Source organism: Lycorma delicatula, chromosome 3, assembly GCF_047948215.1.
Source record: "Lycorma delicatula isolate Av1 chromosome 3, ASM4794821v1, whole genome shotgun sequence".
Taxonomy (NCBI): domain Eukaryota; kingdom Metazoa; phylum Arthropoda; class Insecta; order Hemiptera; family Fulgoridae; genus Lycorma; species Lycorma delicatula.
Window position 1 is genome coordinate 226,805,170 of NC_134457.1, and position 21,681 is coordinate 226,826,850.

Sequence of the window (21,681 nt, forward strand, 5' to 3'; positions counted from 1 at the left end):
CCTCTGCATGTGTTAAGGGTGCTATGCGGTTACATAGATACAGCAAATTCACCGATCTTCTTCAATGCCTGGACTTTCTGGTGTTGACTGTCGTTAATAGTTTTGATGTGCAATCCATTAAAAGTCTTCCGGATTTCTTTAACGGGACCATCAGCACAATTAGCAATCTCTCTAGCGATTAAGAATGGACTGACCTTTTGGGAGTTTCCATTCTCCTTTAATTAAAAATCTTGGTTTGGAAACATTGTTTCCAAACAACAAGTTTCTCAATTCTCTACTGATTCTGTCAGCATCTTTCTTGATTTTATCTGACTCCTTACTCTTTTTCCTCTTTGCTTGTGGCGAATCGAAGGTTTCTAAACGAGGGTATTTACGTGCATCCTCTGCCACGATTGGTGTTCAAGTGTATTCATTTGAAATTATCCCTTCTGTAGCAAGGCTAGCCGCTGGGGTACACACCCACTCCAGGGCTACTAACCTTGGAGGTCCGATCCGGTACTCCGGTGGAACCGGCATATGTCCTGGCAGAGAGCGAATACGCAATCTCTGCACTGACTCCAGGCTCCTACTCAACGAAGCTTTCAGAGCTCCCATGCACCGACATACATGGCCACCATTGCTACATGCTTGCCATCGCAGGGGGCATGTGGACAACGGAAGGGTCTCCGTTAAACCTGCAATAACATTGACCCTGGCCGCCACATCACCAGCTCTAAATATGGTGTGAGTCCATTTCCAAATCGTTTATTTGTCCATGTTCTACAGGTGGCCGAAAAATCCAGTCCGTCTGGTGACCTGAAGTTAGAAACAGGTCAAAAGTAAAAAAGCAAAACCGAGGAATTTACTCGGAACCCAGTTAGCCAGCTATGCGTATTGTACATAAGTACAGCTGTTGCCGCCCTGGACGTGGAACGTAGATGTTGTGTTCCGGACGTGGGGATTACCTAACTCAGGAGTTATTATTATTATTATTATTATTACTCTGCCAAAAAAAGGGATGTTATCCTCGCTGCCGCTGGTGAGTTGGTGGTAGCTGAGAAATTCAACTCCAGGGCGGTAGACTGAGATATGGCGCATACCAACTCCAGAGGGAAATACATTCTGGACGTGGTGGCACGTACTGGACTCGTGATTCTCAGTACAGGGAACACGACGACGTTTCGCTGCCCAGAATATTTGGAAACCATTCCTGATATTTCCCTCGCCTCCGAAGAGCTGGTCACGCTCGTTCAGGACTGGAGAGTTCTCGAGGATTATAGCGGTAGCAACCACCAATATATCTTATTTAGAGCCCTAGATGGTACACGAGAGCGCCCGGGGCCCCCACGGCTGGTGAAAAGATATAACGTCAACAAAATCGACGAGAATAAATTCAACAGAAAGATCTCCTCAGGGGTGGTAGCCCCTGAAAACTTCACCAACGGGGGGGCCGAAGCACCAGGAGCGACCCTTGTACTGGTGGACACCGGAGATTGCGGGGTTCCGCCGAGAGTGTCTTCGACTAAGACGAGTTGCGCAACGTGCGAGGAATCGCATAGACGCGAACGCCAGGTCAGCCGAGTATAAGACGGCAAAGGTTCGGCTCCGTCGAGCCAACAACGTGAGCAAGGCACGCTGCTGGAGCGAACTGACGGAGACCGTGGATGCAGACCCTTGGGGGCTAGGTTACAAGATAGTAACTCGGCGATTGGGGATTTCGCGGTCACCAGCTCCACTAGACGAGGCTAAAGCGGAACACGTCGTTAAGATGTTGTTCCCGGCCCACTCGGTCCGTGCCGAGCGGGACTTCAGCGACTTCCCGCTCTTCTCGATGGAGGAACTGGAAGGAGTCCTACGATCGCTGAAAAGCAAAAAAGCCTCTGGTCCCGACGGTATACCGGCCGAGGTACTCAAACTAGTGGGGCGCTGCAGCCACCGTCTTCTACTAGATATCTATAATGCATGTCTGAAGGCTGAGTCTTTTAGCAACAGGTGGAAGACCGCGCGTCTTGTGCTAATTCCCAAGGGAAAACAAAACCCAGAGTCGCCGTCCTCCTACCTCCTCCTACCGCCCATTGTGTATGCTTGACACAGCTGGGAAGGTATTGGAGAAGCTGTTAAAACCGGTTACGGCGATGAATCAGGCAGGTGGCCTGTCACCTAACCAGTACGGTTTCCGGCAGAGTCGGTCGACCCTAGACGTAATTCAGAAGGTTGTTGAGGCAGTGCGGCGAGCAGAGGACCACAATCATTTTTTGCGACGTGTTGGACGTAACGTTACGTTGGACGTAAAAAACGCGTTCAACTCCGCAAGGTGGAGCGTAATGATTCGGGCCCTGGAGCATTCATTCCATGTGCCTCAATACCTTCTCAGAATGGTAGACGCATACCTGAGGAACCGCGGTTTCATTTACGAGACCGCAGCAGGCTGGCGTAGGACTACGATCACGTCAGGGGCGGCGCAGGGGTCGATTCTCGGCCCCGACCTTTGGAAAGCCGTCTCCGATGGCTTGCTGAGGCTGGAGATGTCTAAAGAATCTGCCTTGGTCGGGTACGCTGACGACGTTGCGCTACTTGTCGCAGACCGGGACGTGGAGCGCGCCCAACTGAGGCTCAGTCGAGCCATGCACAGAGTGGGTGCCTGGTTGGACGATCATGGATTGTCTCTAGCCCTCAGCAAAACGGAGATCGTGGTTCTCACAAAGAAGCGTATCGACAGCCTTCTCTCTCTGCGGGTCGGGGTAGAGGTTGTCGAAACTAAGCCGGCCACAAAGTACCTCGATATGATGATCGACTAGAAACTCAACTTTGCTGAGCAGCTTCGTACAGCCGCCGACAAAGCTGCGAGAGCCGTAATTGCTCTCAGCCGGCTTATGGCGAATGTCGGCGGACCGAAGGCCAGCAGACGGCGATTGCTGATGTCCACGGTGCATTCCATCCTGTTATACGGGTGGGAAGTGTGAGCCAAGGCATTAAGAGTTGCGAGAAACCGGAAGCGGCTCGCGCAGGTGCAACGCACCGCAGCCTTGCGAGTCGCTTCCGCGTATCGGACGGTCTCCGAGCCTGCAGTACTTGTGGTCGCCGGCGTCATACCCGTTGCTACTTTAGCAAGGGAGCGCCAGGTGATCTACAGGAGGCGACGGGCAGGCGAAGACCGGGTGACCGTTGCCAACGAGGAACGCACTCGCACGTTCCTCGCACGGCAAGAGACCTGGGACCACGAAACCAGAGGACGATGGACCGCAAAGCTTATCCCTCTGGTCAGACCGTGGACGGAGCGACGGCATGGAGAAGTGGAGTACTACACGACCCGATTTTTAACGAGTCACGGGTATTTCCGCGCTTACCTCCATGTCATAGGGAAAGCGCCGTCCCCCGACTGCCTGTATCGCCCCGGTGTACGGGACGACGCTGAGCACACCTTTTTCAAATGTGCTCGGTGGGCGGCAGATCGAGGGACACTAGAGGCGGATACCGGAGCACTGAGTCCCCACAACGTGGTTGCGATGATGCTCCGTGACCTGAGTAGCTGGGAAAGTGTAGCCCGATTCGTCGGCAACATTCTCAGGGCCAAAAAGGTTGACCTGGATAGTCCTGAAAATTAGGTAGCACCTAATCAGGTTAGTATAGGAGGACTCGACCAGAAGTAATGTGTTAAACGGTTCCGGGTCGAGTCCTGGTAGAAAGGGGGTGGTTTTAGTCGGTAGTCTGCTGATAGTGATTGGATAATACCATCAGCGGGAGCCCGACACTCAGTGCGTAAATGCATTTCCACCTCACTCCTCAAAAAAAAAAAAATTATTATTATTATTATTATTATTATTATTACTGGTCGACCTGAGACTATACAAGAATATACTTCATTTACATTCAATCATATTATCTCCATCATTTCTCTGAAATAATACTTTATAGTGGTTCCACAGGCTAAACAGAAATAAATATTAATAAATAAATATTCTCCAAGGAAATTTCCAACTCCAAGCGATCAGAAAAAAACCACCCGATTGAAAATTCCTAAAAAGCTATAACATTAAAGGCAATGCAAATGGATTATAAATGATACTACTTCACATAAGGTGCACTAATTGTTACCTTACCGTTATCAATTATGAAAATTTTGCAAAATACTCAATTTTCTGCTACTTGTATTTGATGCTTCTATCATTTAAATTTCTTATAAGTATTGGTTCTGTCAGTATCAAAAAAGTTAATTACTGAATTGTTCCTTCACAAATGACTATTTTACCTATTTTCCCATAAAATTCTCCTAGAAATATAACTCTTAATTGTGAACAATATAATACATTAAATTGTATATTACTTCATTTTAAATGTGTTTTAGGAAAGAAATTTAGAAGAATACTTTATATATCAGGTTTTTTAAAAACAGAAGTGACTAACGGGGGAAGCATTGAAAATGCTGCTGATGAGTGATTCTGTTTAATAGTTAGTAGAAGCATCCTACAGCTGTTACAAAATTAAATCCAGCATCCTATAAAAAATATTTTAAAAAAATAATTAAAAGTGTAATTATATAGCGAATTAAAATTTTATTGTTACAATAAAAACAAAAGTAACAGAAAGTGCTTTATTAGCTATCCTTTAACTGTTTCTTTTTTAAAATTTTTATTTTAATTCTGAAGCAAAACAGCAAAGCATCTAGAGAACTTTAGATTTCTAGTGTGTCGTATAAATAAAAGTTAATAATAATTAAACTATTCCGTTTAGTGAACTCTTGTATACCGGTTAAAAATGTTAATTTCGACCTAACGGGGTAAAATATTCAGCTTTTATTATTGGATTATTTGGTGAATAATCAAAAATTAAAAAGAAACAATCATACAGGAAAAAGAAAGATAACATAAAGATATATATATCTCAAAAAACGACAAGAAGATGAGTATGAACGGGAAGAAAATGTTAAAACCAAAGAAAGAATAAAAAGATTAAGAGAGGATGATGAATATAAAGAGAGAGAAAATTTGAAAACTAGAGAACGAGTACACAAATTAAGATCAGAAGAATTATATCAAACCGAAGAGCGATTAAATGATCGGTAACAAAAAACAAAACGAAATCACGATCAATTACGATTTTATTTAAAAAAAAACTATCGATTAACTTGCATAGATGCATATTTAATATCTTTATAGCGTATGATAACTGTTAAAATTGACCGAAATTCAAACTCGGAGCCTTACAGCAATAATGAAAAACATTATTCCACAATGGCGGTAGCAAGTTATTTTTACGTCTTAAAAAATACAATAACATATTTTCCTTCATCTGCATGTGATATCGGCTGTGATAACACGTGTCTGCTTGTGTCAGACGTGAATGGCACAAAGTTTGGAGAGAGTTAACAACGAAATTCAACGCCGTGAAGGACTCTCCTCGAGAGTAAACGAGTCCCTTTACGATCAAGAGGAGAGAACAATTTGTTATAACAAGGCTACCAATAAGACATACGAACCTAACTTCGAGTTATATATTAACTGAAGACAATCAACCGGTTTGTGAGGAGTGTCAAGAACCATTGACGGTCAAACACTTACTGGAAGATAGCATTGTGTTTGAAGATCTGCGCCGTCAATTTAAAAAAAATGTAAGGAGAAATAAAGAAAATTTTGAGAAACGAAGAATGTGCTATTAAGCCCTGCTGTGTTTTCTTTATGAAACGAATCTCTTTTACAGTACTTAAATTTAATTTTAGACGGCATTTCTTCCGGATATAAGTTTCTGTATCCGGAGAGAAAATTTATTTAGTTATTTTGTTTTTACGTCTGTTTTGAACCAAACGGGACTTTTAACACCCCATGCGGTTGAGGAGCTTTTATCAAGGACTAAGTATCGGTTTCTATGCGTGCGATCTTTGTGATTTTATATTTTCTTCTTGTGTTGTCCTTTCAAGCCGATAGGGGCTCTTTACACCTTTATCAGTAAATTTATTATCTTTTAGTTATAGTTTTATTTTAAGAATTGACAACGCCTAATGACCTTGATAATCGACGCCCGATAATTTAAGAAAAAATTAATAATGTGCTGTTTCTGATTAAAAACCAGAATTTTTTTTCTTTTCGATAATTTTAAAGACTAAAATAATGGAGTCTATTATTTTATAAAATTTATAAACGTAACATCGCGATCTTTTTGAAATCTTAATAATATTTTTGATAATTAGTTAATTCCGTAGATTTTATTAAAACTTAAATAGTATAAATATTTTAAACGTACTTTATAAATATTTTGGATATTAAGTTTTAAATAGTTCATTAAATATTATTTTCTATTAATTTAAAAAAAAAACGGTAGTTTGTACTCGATTTCGTATTGGCATTACGCGCGCACACTCACGCGCAAATACGCACGCACGCGCACACACATTCATTTTAATATAAATTTCTTTTTTATGGTCATCTTGCATAACATCTCGGTAAATGGAAAAGAAAAGTCTTTTTTACTTATTAATTTATTAGAAATATTATTTATTAAACATTCCTTTTTTTTATTAGCACTACTAAATTTGTATATCTATTAATTTCAATAATGTCTACAAATTCGTATTAAGTACATAAAATTTTTATTGATTAATTTACCTGTTCTTTACTTGAATAATGTTTATATTAAAAATTGTTGATAAAAACCCATGTATATACATGCATGCATGCATGCATGTGTGTGTGTGTGTGTGTGTGTGTGTGTGTGTGTGTGTGTGTGTGTGTGTGTGTGTGTGTGTGTGTGTGTGTGTGTGTGTGTGTGTGTGTGTGTGTGTGTGTGTGTGTGTGTGTGTGTGTGTGTGTGTGTGTGTGTGTGTGTGTGTGTGTGTGTGTGTGTGTGTACTTTTATTGTTAAATGTTCACTTTTATAACGGTTATTAAATATATTATTTTATTTATTTGTTACCACATATATGCCTAATTTAATATCTGCAGACGACAACGGTAGCAACTCTGATGTTAACTTGAGCACGGTATATGTACGCGCTGGTACAAGCATCACTACCGCCGCGCAGTTCTCCCACCAAAACGACGCAGCGATCCCACCACTCTCAGGTTCCAATGAAAGAGCGTGCACGAGAGTGAATTTTTAATTCACGTCGACCACCTCCTGGAGAAGACAGAACAAGTTCCCTGGCCGTCTCAACGTAGGACCTCCCGGCGGATGACAACATCCCTGCCGGAGCAGCAGGCCTGGCCGGCCCGCCGAGGGAGCCGTTGGACGCGGACGCTACCATCCCGCTCGACTCGCCGAGCTTCAATCGCTCGAGGAGAACCGCGCCGGCAAAAGACGACCGACACTGCGGGGCTCCTGGGGCCACCACTGCTACGCTGTAGCGGGGACCCGACTGCCGCTGAGGGAAAGCCCGGTCGAAATTCAATGGCCGAGCCGCAACTCCCGGACTTCGCCGGAGACCAGCTTCCAGACCCGACAGCTCTTCTTCTCAGAGTTAATCCAAAAAACAACCCTTTTCAGGGCTACCATAAGGTTATAAATTACTAGCCGTCGAAGCCAATCGATGACAATGTATGTTTATTTATTTATATAAAAAATACAGAGTTTGGGTGGACTTTTTCAGATATTTTTGATAGATGTAGTCATGAATCTCGATATAGAAAAAAATAAATAAAGTTAATAAAATAAGTTTGAAATTAATTATTTACTTATTTATGAGACCGGTGAGGTTTGAACTGCGGTAAAAATTTCAGGGATCATAAGAAACTATTATTATTAATTATAATTAAAATTTCATAATAATTTTTTTAGTAGTTTTCCCAGAATTGTTGATTTATTTAGTATTTTTATTTGTAAAGTTTTTTACCAGCATGGTACTACGAAAAGGCTTACGTTAATTAAAAAAATAATCGATTGGAAATAATAATAATAAAATGTTTCTTATGTTGTGAAAGAAACGTTGAGTAAATTGACGTCAAAATTAATTCATATACTATAATAACACAAATGAATTATTAACTATTGCATTGCAACATTAAAATCAATATATATATATATTTTATAGGAACTTGTAATATAGCAGGATACGTATGTAATATTAGTATGAATAACGTCTGTCAGATTAAGACTCGTAGAATAAGTTAAACGAAAATTTTGTTTTTTTAAATTTTAGATAAGTAAATACTCTAAAATTACGAGCGATTGAAAAGATTTAGAATTACACAATGATTATAAGGAAAATTATAGAAAATTTCCAGCGCAATTATTACGAAGATCGGCTCGGTTTTTTTATAGAAGACATTCATCCAAGTATAGCTTTATGTAAATTATTTGGAATTTATCCGATATCTGACATTAAGAAAAGAGATGTTCAAACGGTAAAAAAATATGTTTTGATTTTTCGTACATTCTTCTCTCTGATGTTGAAAAGTATCATACATATAATATGCAGTCTATATAACATTAACTCCTTACCAAAAATGTTTTCTTTGCTCGAAAAAGTCTTGGTATTATTGTTCATAACCGATAAAATTGTCCAAAGTATTAATGGAAGTTCTAAAATACTTGATTTCATAAATCGTATGAACGATTTCGATAACCACTGTAAAACATTAAAACCTAAGTGTACGTTGAACAAATTCAAATATTACCGACACTTATGGATCATCTTTGGTTTATTCTCCATTATTAATCTTATTATAATGACCGTAGGTGATACATTCAATTCGGATTTAACGGTTTTAGAGATGCTTACTATTATATTTGGTTATGATATATTAGTCGGTTTAATATACTTTCAAGGCGTATTCCATTTGCTGCTGTACAACGAAATAAATATTCGAATGGATTTATTAAAAAACTCCTTATCTAAAAGATTCCAAGAATTGATAACCGCTAAATGTAATGTTGTATTGATCGCATTGAATTTCGATAAATATCGATATATACAAGATAAACTAGCAGTTATTACTAATGATCTTAACGATACGTTTGGAACCGAATGCTTTTATTTGAGTACAATTTACTTCGTTTTATTTTCTTGGATATTCTATTTCTGGATGGAATTATCCGACCGAGTTTCTACGTTGGGTTTCTGTTTTCGCTGTTTTATCCCGACATGCTATTTAATTTCATCGCATAATTACGCTACAAAAGTCAGCAAAAATGTAAGTAACTTATAAAATGTTTAATTACAATTGATGTTTGTGTAGCGGTATTTGTTGTTTTTTTATTTTCTAGTACATATTAAATCTCTTTAACTCACCGGACCGGTCTAAAGGTAAACTCGTAAATCAGCTGATTTCGAAGACGTGAGTTCTCAGGTTCAAATCTTAATAAAGATAGTTATTTTTATACAGATTTAAAAACTAGATCGTGGAATGTCTGCCTCCGTTGCGCGAGTGGTAGCGTCTCGTCCTTTCATCAGGAGGTCCCGGTTCGAATCCCGGTCAGGTATAGCATTTTCACACACGCTACAAGTCATTCATCTCATCCTCTGAAGCGATATACCTAACGGTGATCCCGGAGGTAAAAAAAAAAAATCAGCCGATTTCGAAGACGAGAGTTCTCGAGTTCAAATACTAATAAAGGTACCTTTATTAGGATGTCGGTGTTCTTTGGTAGTCGGGTTTCAATTAACCACACGTCTCAGGAACGGTCGGTCTGGGTTTCTTCAAAATTACACATTTACCGGTACGGTTATCTTACATTGATAAGTCGTTAACGACTTTAATTGTTGATGTCATTATAAATAAAAATAAGATATAACGGGTTTTATATACCGTTACCACATATATGCCTAATTTAATATCTGCAGACGACAACGGTAGCAACTCTGGAGCACGGTATATGTACGCGCTGGTACAAGCATCACTCCCGCCGCGCAGATGACCGCGTAGTTCTCCCACAATAGCGACGCTGCGGCCCCACCACTCTCAGGCTCCGATAAAAGAGCGTGCGCGACAGTGAATTTTCAATTCATCGTCGATCACCACCTGAAGAAGACCAAGAAGGAGAAGTAGAAGAAGGTGAAGGAAGGCAGAAGTTCCCTGGCCGCACAACGTGGGACCTCCCGGGGATGCCAAGATCCCCGCCGGAGCAGCAGGCCTGGCCGGCCCGCCGAGGTAGCCGCTGGGCGCGGACGCTACCTTCCGGCTCTAGCTCGCCGGGTTTCAATCGCCTGGCCGGCTGACTCAGCGACAGTAGCCGGTCTAGCGTGGGGAGTAGCGCGCCGGCGAAGGACAACCGACGCCGACCCGACATTGCGGGGCTCTGGCAGCCATCACTGTCACGCTGTAGCGGGGACCCGACTGCTGCCGAGGGAAAGCCCGGTCTGACTTCAACGGGCGAGCCGCTACTCTCCGACTTTGCCGGAGACCAGCTTCCGGACCCAACAGCTCTTCTCAGAGCTAACGCAAAAAACGACCCTTTAAAGGCTACCATAAGGTTAGTAAGTGCGAGGTGCCATCGAAGCCATTCGGCGACAATACATAAGATATATTATTTCTTTTGTTTTTCATTTTTGCTGTTTTTTCGCGATTCATAAATTTTCTCAAAAAAAAATTATTATAAATAAATGTAAAACTGTAATTTAGTCCGTCATATATATTAAGAAAAAAGGAAATACAGAAACTATAATTCAATAAAATTGTTGAATTTGGAATATCAGATAGTACTGTGAATATTCATTAATGATAATGCCACTTCTAAGTTGATCGGGGAAAATGTTCCTTTAAATTTTTTTTTATTTTTTTTTTAACCTGTAACAATAAAATATTGTCATTCAATAACAATCTATATAATATAAAATCCAAACTGCGAGGAGAAAGAAAATAAAATTAAGTGAAAAAAATGTCACGTATTACAAAAAAATAAAAATTTAATAGTTATGTGACAAATATCGTAAATAATTACAATAGCATTTCACAACTTCCAGTAAATTACAAGAATCATTGAAAAATTATTCAAAGGAGAATTAAAACTTCTGCGGACTAACAACTCTGTGAATATGAAGGGGGTTTGAAAAGAGCAGATTTTTGTCGCTCGGAACAAATCTTTATTTTAATGTCAATAGTACGATGTCTTAACTTTTAAGTCTCAATAGACAGAAACTCCGTAACTTTAAAAGATATAAGACTAAATTCTAAGATTTTAAATCAAATTAAAAGGCCGTAACAAAAAAAATTTAAAAAAAAAATTCACGGGAGGTATTTCAAAATCTATCAAAATCGAAACGGGACAAGCTCTCGCTGTTTCTATTTAGTTGTATTTTTAGATAAAGTAATTTGTGAATGGCGAAAAGGAATCGAAAACCTAAAACTTCTAATCACAGGAATCGTAAAAAAATACAAAGCAATGTCGACGGACGTATTTCTTTGGCAGATGATTTAGCGATCTTCGCCGGTAACGTAAACACAGCCCGAAAACAAAACTAAGTTTTGAAGAAAATCGCTGGAATAACTTAACGTAAGATTTCATTTGAAAAAAACGGAAAATATAAATGAATACCCCAGAGAAACAGAAACAAATTTGTAAAACTTAAAGCGGTGGAATAATTTAAATATCTAAGCGAAGACAGAAAAAATAACTAAATTTAATGTCTTTAAAAAATCGGGCAAATAAAATGGAAATAATTTTAAAACTAACAGAAGTCATAGGAACAATCAATTTCTTAGAATTTAGACAATGCAACACGGATATAAAACGGCGAATTCTTTCCGCGGCAAAAATATAATATAACCGCAGAAGTCTAGAGAATATTTTTATAAAATAATGAAAGATTACGATGAAAAAAATATTAAAAATAGTTTATGAATTAACGAGGAAATTTGTAGAAAATTTGAAAACATAATCGACACAATTAAAAAGAAAATAGGAACGAAGAAAGATCGATAAGAAATATTTTCAACTTCTTCGATAATTTTAAAAGTAAAGACTTTTAGAGGTCGGGATAAGAGAAGAAGACATATTAAATGGGGAAATTATCAAGAATATGTACGTGGATTTAAAAAATTGCTCAAAACGGAAGAGAAAATAACAATAGGAGAATCACAAAACAACACAGAAAATACTAAGGAAAATGATGACTGAACGAGTGAAAAATATTAAAGCCTCGAAAATAAAATTTAATTTTTCACGCGGTTCAGAAATAAACAATTCGAAAAAAGCTAATAAAAGGTATTTAAATTATTGTATTTTTTAAGGTAAAAAAGATAAGGGACCAATATTTATAGGAATACTTAAAAATATTAAGTAAAAAATACATAAAGTCTATTTTGAAAGGAATATAAATTGGACGAAAAACCAACGACTTCTAAACGTTTGTATCGAAGACATAATTCAACGTCTGTATTGAAAGAAAATTATATTTTATCGTTACTTGTGTTATAAAGGTGGATCTACAAGAAATGTCTGTCCTGGAGAAAAAAATTTGTAAAAATTCTATAGGCAAGAAACTTTAAAAATCCAAAGACACGGTAAAGGAGATTACTAATCGAAAAGCTGTGGATCGAGATAATTTTACATTCAATAATTTCTGGGATTTGAAAATTTGGGGATTATTTAAAATTCGATTATTCAAAAAATTTGTAAAATATATTCCGAAATATAAAAAATTACAGAAATTAGTGATCTTCTTCTTTTCTTTGGTATTAGTCGTTACTTCATAACCTAAAAAGGGACGCTGGAATAAAAAAGCTTGTATAAAGGAAATGGATGAAAAAACGTAACGTGGTCTGAGAATGCCACGTTTGATTAAACAAAGTTATTTTATTCATCTACCTATGTTTAGACTGCTGTAAAAGAGAATTCCAATTCAAGATAAAAACAATCACCGATTGGAACAATTTCTTGTAGTACCTTTGTGCCGATCAGTGACTAAAAACCCTATGAAAACATGTAGCGATCATTCCACAGTAAAAACAGAAATGTTTTTTTCTCCCCAAAAACGTAGTACTGGCCAATTATTATGAACAGTGAGATTTGTGCTTTTTTCCACCGCCCAACAAAGTAGCTGTTTCTGGATACCATTCCTGATCGCAATGGACAAACAGTCCTCTCTTTTTCCTGTATATCCTCCGGGAATTACCGTTCCGGTATTACTTCAGGGGATGATATGTATGAATGTAAATGAAGTTCAGTCTCGTACAGTCTCAGTTCGACCATTTCTGAGACGTGTGGTTAATTGAAACCCAACCACCAAAGAACATCGGTATCCACAATCTAGTATTCAAATCCGTATAAAAGTAACTGCCTTTATTAGAACTTGAACGCTGGAACTCTCGACTTCCAAATCAGCTGATTTGGGAAGATGCGTCCACCACTAGAACAACCCGGTGGGTGGGCGGACATAATCACAAAGGTTACAGGCAAACATAAAGGATAAAAAGGTCTCTCGGAAATTCCTAATAGGCAATTCGTACAGATGATAACCAGATATAAGACAATTTCTTAAAATTGCTTCAGAAACTAACTTTAGAATCGATGTAAAACGATGCCAAATAACATAATAAAAGAAAATATGGTTCGAATATAAAATATGGTGTTAACTGTATTTATTTCAATTCGTACTAGTCAGATGGAAAAAAGTTAGTATGATCAAAATTCGTCTACATACTCGTTTTCTGGCCAGCTAAATAACAAACTACTGTCTCATTTAAGGGTACGTAATTTTTAGGCAGATTTCATAAGAAAGCTACCGATTGTAGTGGGTATCATGTTTCGAATTCCGGAAAATTTCGACATCTTCGCGGTTCACATCCCCCAGAACCAAAGTCAGTTCAAAAGTTTATATACAGAGTGTCCCTTATAAAACGCAACCCAACCTTATATTGGTAGGTATTGAAATAATAAAACGGCATGAGTAAATGTAAATGTAATTTTTATTATTACCATCCATTACCTTACATTTAGAGTAATTGTTGGAAGTGGCCGCCATCTTCTTGAATACAAGCTTCAATTCTTTTTACAGCGTTTCTTGCAACTTTTTTCAAAGTTTGCGGTTGGATATTTAATACAGCTTGTTCAATATCGACTTTCAATCGTTCAAGTGTTCGTGGTTTGTCGCTGTAGGCTTTTTCTTAGAGGTAACCCCGTAGAAAAAAATCCGCCGCAGTCAAATCTGGAGATCTTGGTGGCCACAAGCCTCGACCGATAACACGATTACCAAAGAATTCCTCGACGAAATCAGAAGGTGAACCTGCGTAGTGCGATGTCGCACCGTCATGTTGTAGCCGGCAGTGTCTGTCTTCCTCTTCCGAGAGTGCAAAGAACTGAAATAAAATATCCTGATATCGTTCTGCATTAATGATGTACTCGAAAAAAATAGGACCGATTATTTTCTTCTGCGATATCGAGCACCACACGCCCGACTTCTGCGGGTGTAATTGTTTTTCGTGATAAACGTGGGGGATTTTCAGCGCTCCAAATTCTACTGTTTTGACCGTTTACGTAGCCATCCGAATGAAACCGTTCTTCATCTGTGAAAAGTAACGAATCCGTAACGTTAATTCCCTCGCGCAGAAATCGACGGAACCGTTGACAATATTGTAGCCGTTTTTCTTTGTCGGGCTCAAGAAGTCGATGAACCGTTTGAACGCCATAAGGTCGTAATTGTAATCGTTCGGTCGCCCGATGAACAGTCGATTTAGACAAATTAATTTCAGCAGACAAACGTCTGATCGATTTATTTGGCGAGGCGAGTAATCAGTCTTTGATTTCAGCGACTATCTGTATTCAACACCGGCGCAAATCTTTTGTGTTCCTTGTTATTAAGTGAACCGGTCTCTCTAAATTTTGCGACCGACCTTAATACTGATGTTTTGTTAGGAGCCGGTTTATCTGGGTACTTATGGCGAAACAAATCTTGCACTGCAACCGCCGATTTCGTACTGAAGTACGACTCGACAATGAAAACACGTTCTTCTAACGAAAACACAATCTTGTCTCTAGCGATACGCTGAACGTTATGATTGCATTATTGTTACTATCGGTAGTGTTCTTCTGCGATGCCGCGATGTTCAGATGTTGGACGAGTCCATTTCAGTAACGAGTAAGGGTAGTAAGCTTGACTTTTGAAATTTCATGGATAGGTTGCGTTTTATATGGGACACTCTGTATATATATATATATATATATTTCACCTTCCTGTGGACACGATAACTGCCGTTATATTCTGCCAATCGGTTTCAAATTTATACATAAAACATAACAACCCAAAATCTAGGTCGAGTTCGTTAATGGGCAAAAATGGACGATGAGGACGGAAATAGGAGGGCTTTTTCAAAAAAAAAAAGCTATAACTTTCCTAAAGTAAAATATCGAATTCGTTTAAAATTCCTACTATTCTTTGGATAAGGGCCGAAAGTTTATATAAATAATTTTTTTTGATATCACCAATCATCGGCCCAGGGGGTTCTGAAGACAAAAAAATCATACCACCCCTAATAGGTACAGTATCGAATCGGTTTAAAGTGGTCATTAGTCCTCTAAACATTACCTAAAACTTCTGTTAGAAACAATTTTTGATATGACCAACCTTTACGGCAAGGGATAACCAAAATGTTTCTGGAATTGTAAGAAGCTGAGGCTTCTTACAATTTCTAGCCTGAGGAATTTGAAACTTTTTTTTACATGTAACCGTTGTCGTATCGATTAAATTTGAAATTTTTTATAACTTAAAGATGAAAATCTTTTTATTAAATTTTTATTGTTGCCATAATAGAAACTGAAAAGGAAAAGCCACCGTACATCTTTAATCCAGATTGACTTTTTTTTTATATCATTTATTTTTTTAAAAGAAAATTTTTATTTTATTCTTGTGTTTCAGAGTACAGCCTTCATCAACGTATTGCTATCACAACCGATATCACATCTAGATGAGAGTGTTCAACAAGAGGTTAGTTAATTCATTATATTTTTTTACACGAAATTACAGAAGAAAAAAATGCTACTTTTATGGCACAGTGGTAAATTTTTCCTTTTCAAATGGAAAGATTCTGTTTTGAATCCCGGTTAGATTTGATATGTATTTCATCGATTTATTTTTTAATTACTAATCATTTCCCTACAAACTAAAAATAAAAATTGGATACTCATTTTATTAATATAAATTTTGTAACGGGTAATTCAAACACTACTCAATTTTCAAAATGTTAAGGTTTAAAAAATTTTACAGAAATATGACAAAACACTGTTATCTTCCATTAAACGAGAAAATGAATGAAATATTCATTTTAATACATGCTGATAATGTTTATTTCACATATCCTTAAAAAAATCTATTTAATACCCACCCTTATATATATATTTTTTTTTTTCGATGTTTTGTAGAAAAATTAAAGAATTTTTTGAACAAACGAATTTAAGAAAAATTGATTTCATCATTTTCAAAAGGTTTCACTTTAAGAGAATACAAGATTGTAGTCTAAAAAAAAGATAGACCTAAAACATATATATATATAATATATATATATATGTTATATATATTATATATATGTTATATATGTATAAAAAAAAAAAAAATAAAAATAAAAAAAAAAATTCTCTGTCAGACTGATTCGAATGTATTTCGTTTCTTTCTTTATTGTATTTCCGAAAGTTTTTCTATTACAATGAACCTATTCGGATGTTTTTTTTTATATGAAGAAAAATCATATGATTTTTTTATAGGTTTCTTTTTAGTTAATTAACTAAATGGATGATTGTCTGATATTTCTTCTTTTTTTAAAGTTTTCGTTGTAATGATAAAGCGTAAAGACAATGAGACAAACAATTATCCGAACAGAGACAGCTATTAATTGTACAATCATTGTGTGTGTGTGTGTGTGTGTGTGTGTGTGTGTGTGTGTGTGTGTGTGTGTGTATCTGTGTGCGTGCGTGTTGTGTGTATGTGTGTGTATATATGTGCGTGCGTGTGTATATATATATATATATATATATACATGTGTGTGTGCGTGTGTGTGTGTGTCTGCGTCTGCGGCTGCGGTTGCTGTTGCTGTTATCTATACTTATTAGCTGTTATTCATAATTTATTTTTATATGAGAGTCATTAAATAATTAATGGAAAGGTGAGAAGTCATTAATAATTAAGACAAATAAAAGGTGAGAAGGTAAAGCAACTGGTAAGAGCATTATGATGTTTCAGAACAGTAACATGGTAATCTTGTGCCGATTTTTGATCAGCTGTTTGATTAAAATTGTTTTTTTTATAACCTCCCAACCTTTTTTTCCAATGGCAATCCTCCATCTGTTTTTCCTTTCTGAGGGTGAAAACGCGGTTAATATTTTCTCTCGTACGGTCATACAATTGCGGACTGCTGAAACAGTGGTATCAACAGGAAGCTTAACCAAATCAAAAAGGCCGAGCATCGGACTAGAAGCAGACGAAATCACCTCCTACCGATCAGCAGGAAAAACTACGATGACCATCTTTTGGGATGCAAAAGGCCCTGTTTTTGCCGTTTGCTAAAAGATCAATTAACAATGAACAGTGTATACTACTTTTATATGCTTATCGACAAAGTGAAGCCGGCAGTATTGAAAGATGCACCGGGTCTTAGCGCAAAGGCATTATTCTGTTTCACGATAACGCCTAGCTGCATAGGTAACTCAACAAATCATCGAAAAATGTCATCTGCAAGTAACACCTCACCTCTAACCCGATACATTCCTCGCTTGGCTTCATCCGTTTGGGGTTTCCTATTGTTTGATCCGTTCAAGAAGGCGCTACGGTAAGAAGATTAATGACAATAACGAAGTCAAAGAAAATATACTAAATTGACTCCTTCTTCAAGGTAAAGATTTCTTTGCAATAGTTTTAAAAAATGACTCAAATTATACAACGATCGGTAAGTGGATCATTCTTATTCGGTATTTAAAATTTGTCCACCTAAATCATAAAAAAGGTAGAATTTTACATTCTGATTAAAGATATTAAAATGTATACAATTTTCATAAAAAAAATTATTCAACATCAAAATATGGCAAAATTAACAGATTTTTCTTTCCGCATTTTAAGTCCAAATAACACAGTTGTTGGTCTTATAAAGAAAATATTTTACCGATCGTTATATTTTATTAATTTATTTCTGTTTCTATTATTATTATTATTATTATAATACGTTTTTTACAGATCTTGTTGTTCATAGAGCAAGCACGTGATACAAAACAAGATGTAACTGCCTACGGATTCTTTACTGTAAATAACAAAACTATAATCGGGGTAAGTACGTTTATATGAATAAAGAACATTTCTAGACATCCTTACAAAAATTAATGTTTCATACATATTAAAAGCATCTTTTAATTACCGTTCGACAAAAATTGAATGTAAACTCATATCTACGTATACAACAACGTTCCGCTTTCACCATTTTGTCCAAAATGACGATTGTAAAATAGCCTGCTCATCGTATACGGGTAATTTGATTTGACTGCAAACCTATATTCACCGACATAATGATTTAGATAAAACAAATAATCTGTATATGAATTATTACAAGTAATTTACTTACGACGTGGAGGCGCATTATCCGAATTTATCTTTTGCATATTTCTCACATGAAATATGAGGCTGACAATATGGCTGGCAATATGAAAGTCATGAGGCTGACTTTTTACTTATCAAAGTTTTTAGTTTTTTCAAACAACAATATTATCCTCTTCAAAGTACTTCCCTTGGGCAGCTATACACTGCCGGTGTAGTTGTTCCCACTCCTAGTAGCAGCGCTGGAAGGGTCAACTGGTAGGGCTCTTAACCGGTCGGTCACAGTCTTTTGAATCTTCTCCAGAGTTCTAAAATGACGTCCTTTTAAGACGCGTTTCAATCTCAGGAAAAGGAAAAAGTCACAAGGACTCAAATCAGGTGAATAAGGGATTGAGGAACCGAAGGAATGCGTTTTGAGGTCAAAAGCTCCCTGATGGACGTGTGACACGGGGCATTGTCATGATAAAGCATCCGCTTGTCTGCAATGTCTGGTCTCACGCCAATCACTCTTTTCCTGAGCCTTTCAATCATACCTTCGTAAAACACTTGGTTGACAACAGTTTGTCATGGAGGAATAAATTCTTTATGAACGATACCCCTACTGTCAAAAAAGCAAATCGGCATGGTTTTTCATCTTTGATTTGCTCATTCAACATTTATTGAATGAGGAGATGACGGAGTGTGCCGCTCTTCGCTTTGCCGCTTTTTTGCAGGATCGTACTCAAATATCCAGGATTCATCACCTGTGATCACACGATTGAAGAATTCTTGGTCATTGTCACTCCTCAACGCACACGTTTCTTCGATTGTCCTTCTGTTCCGTTGTGAGGTTTATCGGCACCGATTTCGTACAAACCTTTCGCATGTCCAAATCGTCTGTCAAAATTTAATTTACGGTGAAAGCGTTTAAATTTAACCGTTCACTCATCATCTTATTGTTAAACGACAGTCTGATCTCACAAGAACCCTCACACGCTCAACGTTTTCGTCAGATTTTTAAGTCGAAGGTCTCCCTAAGCGAGGTTGATCTTCAACGTGTTCTCGGCCTTTCAAAAATGATTTGTGCCGGCGGAAAACTTGCGCTCTTGATAAGCAATGTTCCCCGTAGTTCTGTTTCAACTTTTCAAAGGTCACACTCGCGGATTCCCCAAGTTTGATTACACAAGGTCGCTTTAAATTCCGAGCTCCATTTTCGTAACACACAAAAACACAACTTCACTGATGGCGCTGTCAAAAACAATGTGTTAGCTGAACGGAGTTGAAACTCGTACTGAGCATGTGGAAAGGAGGAACAAACCGGTCAAGCACAAACCGATAGACACAACGTTGCCAGATCGCTCGCAGTGTTGACAATCTCATTACTTTTCTCACGCACCTCGTAAGCTATTTTTATTTCATACGATAACATTTTTATTGATCACTTTACGATCGGTTTTCACTGGGAAAACGATCGTTCAGTAGTTGAATGATTCAGTAAAGTAAGATTACAGGAAGTGTAAGAAAAGGGATAGACTATACTCATTCACTGTAGCAGAAGATTTACGTGTTATTGCTTATGCAAATAAGCACGGAAATTGTTCTACAGGCAGAACCTGCATTCGTGAGTAGCAAAACTAAGAAAACTAATGTCTCGTAACTAATAAAAACAAGAAAACATTTTGGCGGAAATATCTTGAAGAAAATCTTGCGGTTCATTTAAGTAATGTTCGTCAGTTAGGATACGCGACTTCAATAGGTACGAGTCAGATGAAAGCCCTGAAAATTGCTGATGAATTTAATGTGGGTAGGGATTAATTTACAGCTGATCTTAATTTCTGGTTTTACCGATTTTTGCCTGAACAATTTTTCTAGTTGAAGAAAGACGACAATAGAACAGCGGCTACCAGAAGAATACAAAAATGAACTGTCGATGATTCAAAACTACGTCATATGTTCAGATATGAACTGCTAGTTACAAACAACAATGTTTTTAGGTGATGCTGAACTTAGTTTTTCCCCTTCCTTTTCGGAAGGGAAAAAACTACCCTCGTATGTAATATTTAAAAGGAAACATCTACCGAAAGGTAAAGATATTACATACAGCCGATATTATAAAGAATGAATGAATAATGAGTTAGTTCTGGACTGAATTAAACGCGTCGCTCAGGTGCTTTATTAGGAAAAAATCTTTCATACGTACAGTAGATATCTTTTAGGGTCATACGACTTAACCCACCGGGTTGGTCTAGTGGTTAACGCGTCTTCCCAAATCAGCTGATTTGGAAGTCGAGAGTTCCAGCGTTCAAGTCCTAGTAAAGCCAGCTATTTTACACGGACTTGAATACTAGATCGTGGGTACCGGTGTTCTTTGGCGGTCGGGTTTTAATTAACCACACATCTCAGGTACGGTCAAACTGAGAATGTACAAGACTTATACTTCATTTACACTCATATCATATTTACATATCATCCTCATTCATCCTCTTAAGTATTATCTAAACGGTACTTACCGGAGGCTAAACAGGAAAAAGAAAGAAAGGGTCATACGACTTACGATGTAAAGTGAAAAGTGATTGTTGAAATATATTTTTTAAAAGGAAAAACCATTTTCAGATGCACGTTCCTTTTTTAATCTGATTCAACGAGTTAATTTTCAACCTTAATTCTTTTTTTGTTACTTTTATATGTAATTATCTTATATCTATTATTTTTTTTCAGCTTATCGGCTTGATTACAACTTATTTCATATTTTGGGAACAAGGCTTAATCGTATAATTGTAGACCGTTAATAAAGAAGAAGGAATAAAATTAAGTCAGTAATTTATTTAACTCGTATTTACAGATATGCAAACAACAACTCTATTCACTTATCTTATTAAAAAAAAAATTATTTTTTTTCTTTTATATAAAAATTAAAGTAGAAATTGTTATACAAAGTAAACGTGTGTCGAACTAATTATTAATTGGTTATTTCAAAAATATTCTCCATCGAAAAGAATTATTTTATAAGGGGAAAAAAACCATTTCCATAGTTAATTCAGATATAATAAAACGTTTGACTAATGATAAATAGATATTTAAATAGAGATGTAAAAAAGAAAAAATTGTTATTGATTTTGTTACAGTTTTACCATTAGTTAAATATATTTATCGTTCGTAAAACCTTCAACTAAGAAAAGTTTTTTCTTCTATAATGTATGTTACCCGTACTAATTTTGTATTTTTTATAATTCACTCTTATCTCTTTCTTGTTTTTTTTCCGGAATTATTATTATTTCTATTCT

At 37.1% G+C, this 21,681-nt stretch overlaps 1 protein-coding gene across 1 annotated transcript in view; it reads left to right on the top strand.

The window, feature by feature from the left end:
* Nucleotides 1-21,197, top strand: part of LOC142321323 (uncharacterized) — a 30,703-nt gene extending 9,506 nt beyond the window's left edge. Inside the window, exons 2-4 of the mRNA XM_075359315.1 lie at nt 15,761-15,829; nt 18,065-18,154; nt 21,116-21,197. Coding sequence (XP_075215430.1) covers nt 15,761-15,829; nt 18,065-18,154; nt 21,116-21,172 — 216 coding nt within the window. The 3' untranslated portion in view covers nt 21,173-21,197. The remainder of the gene's footprint in view (nt 1-15,760; nt 15,830-18,064; nt 18,155-21,115) is intronic.
* Nucleotides 21,198-21,681: the final 484 nt, after the last annotated feature.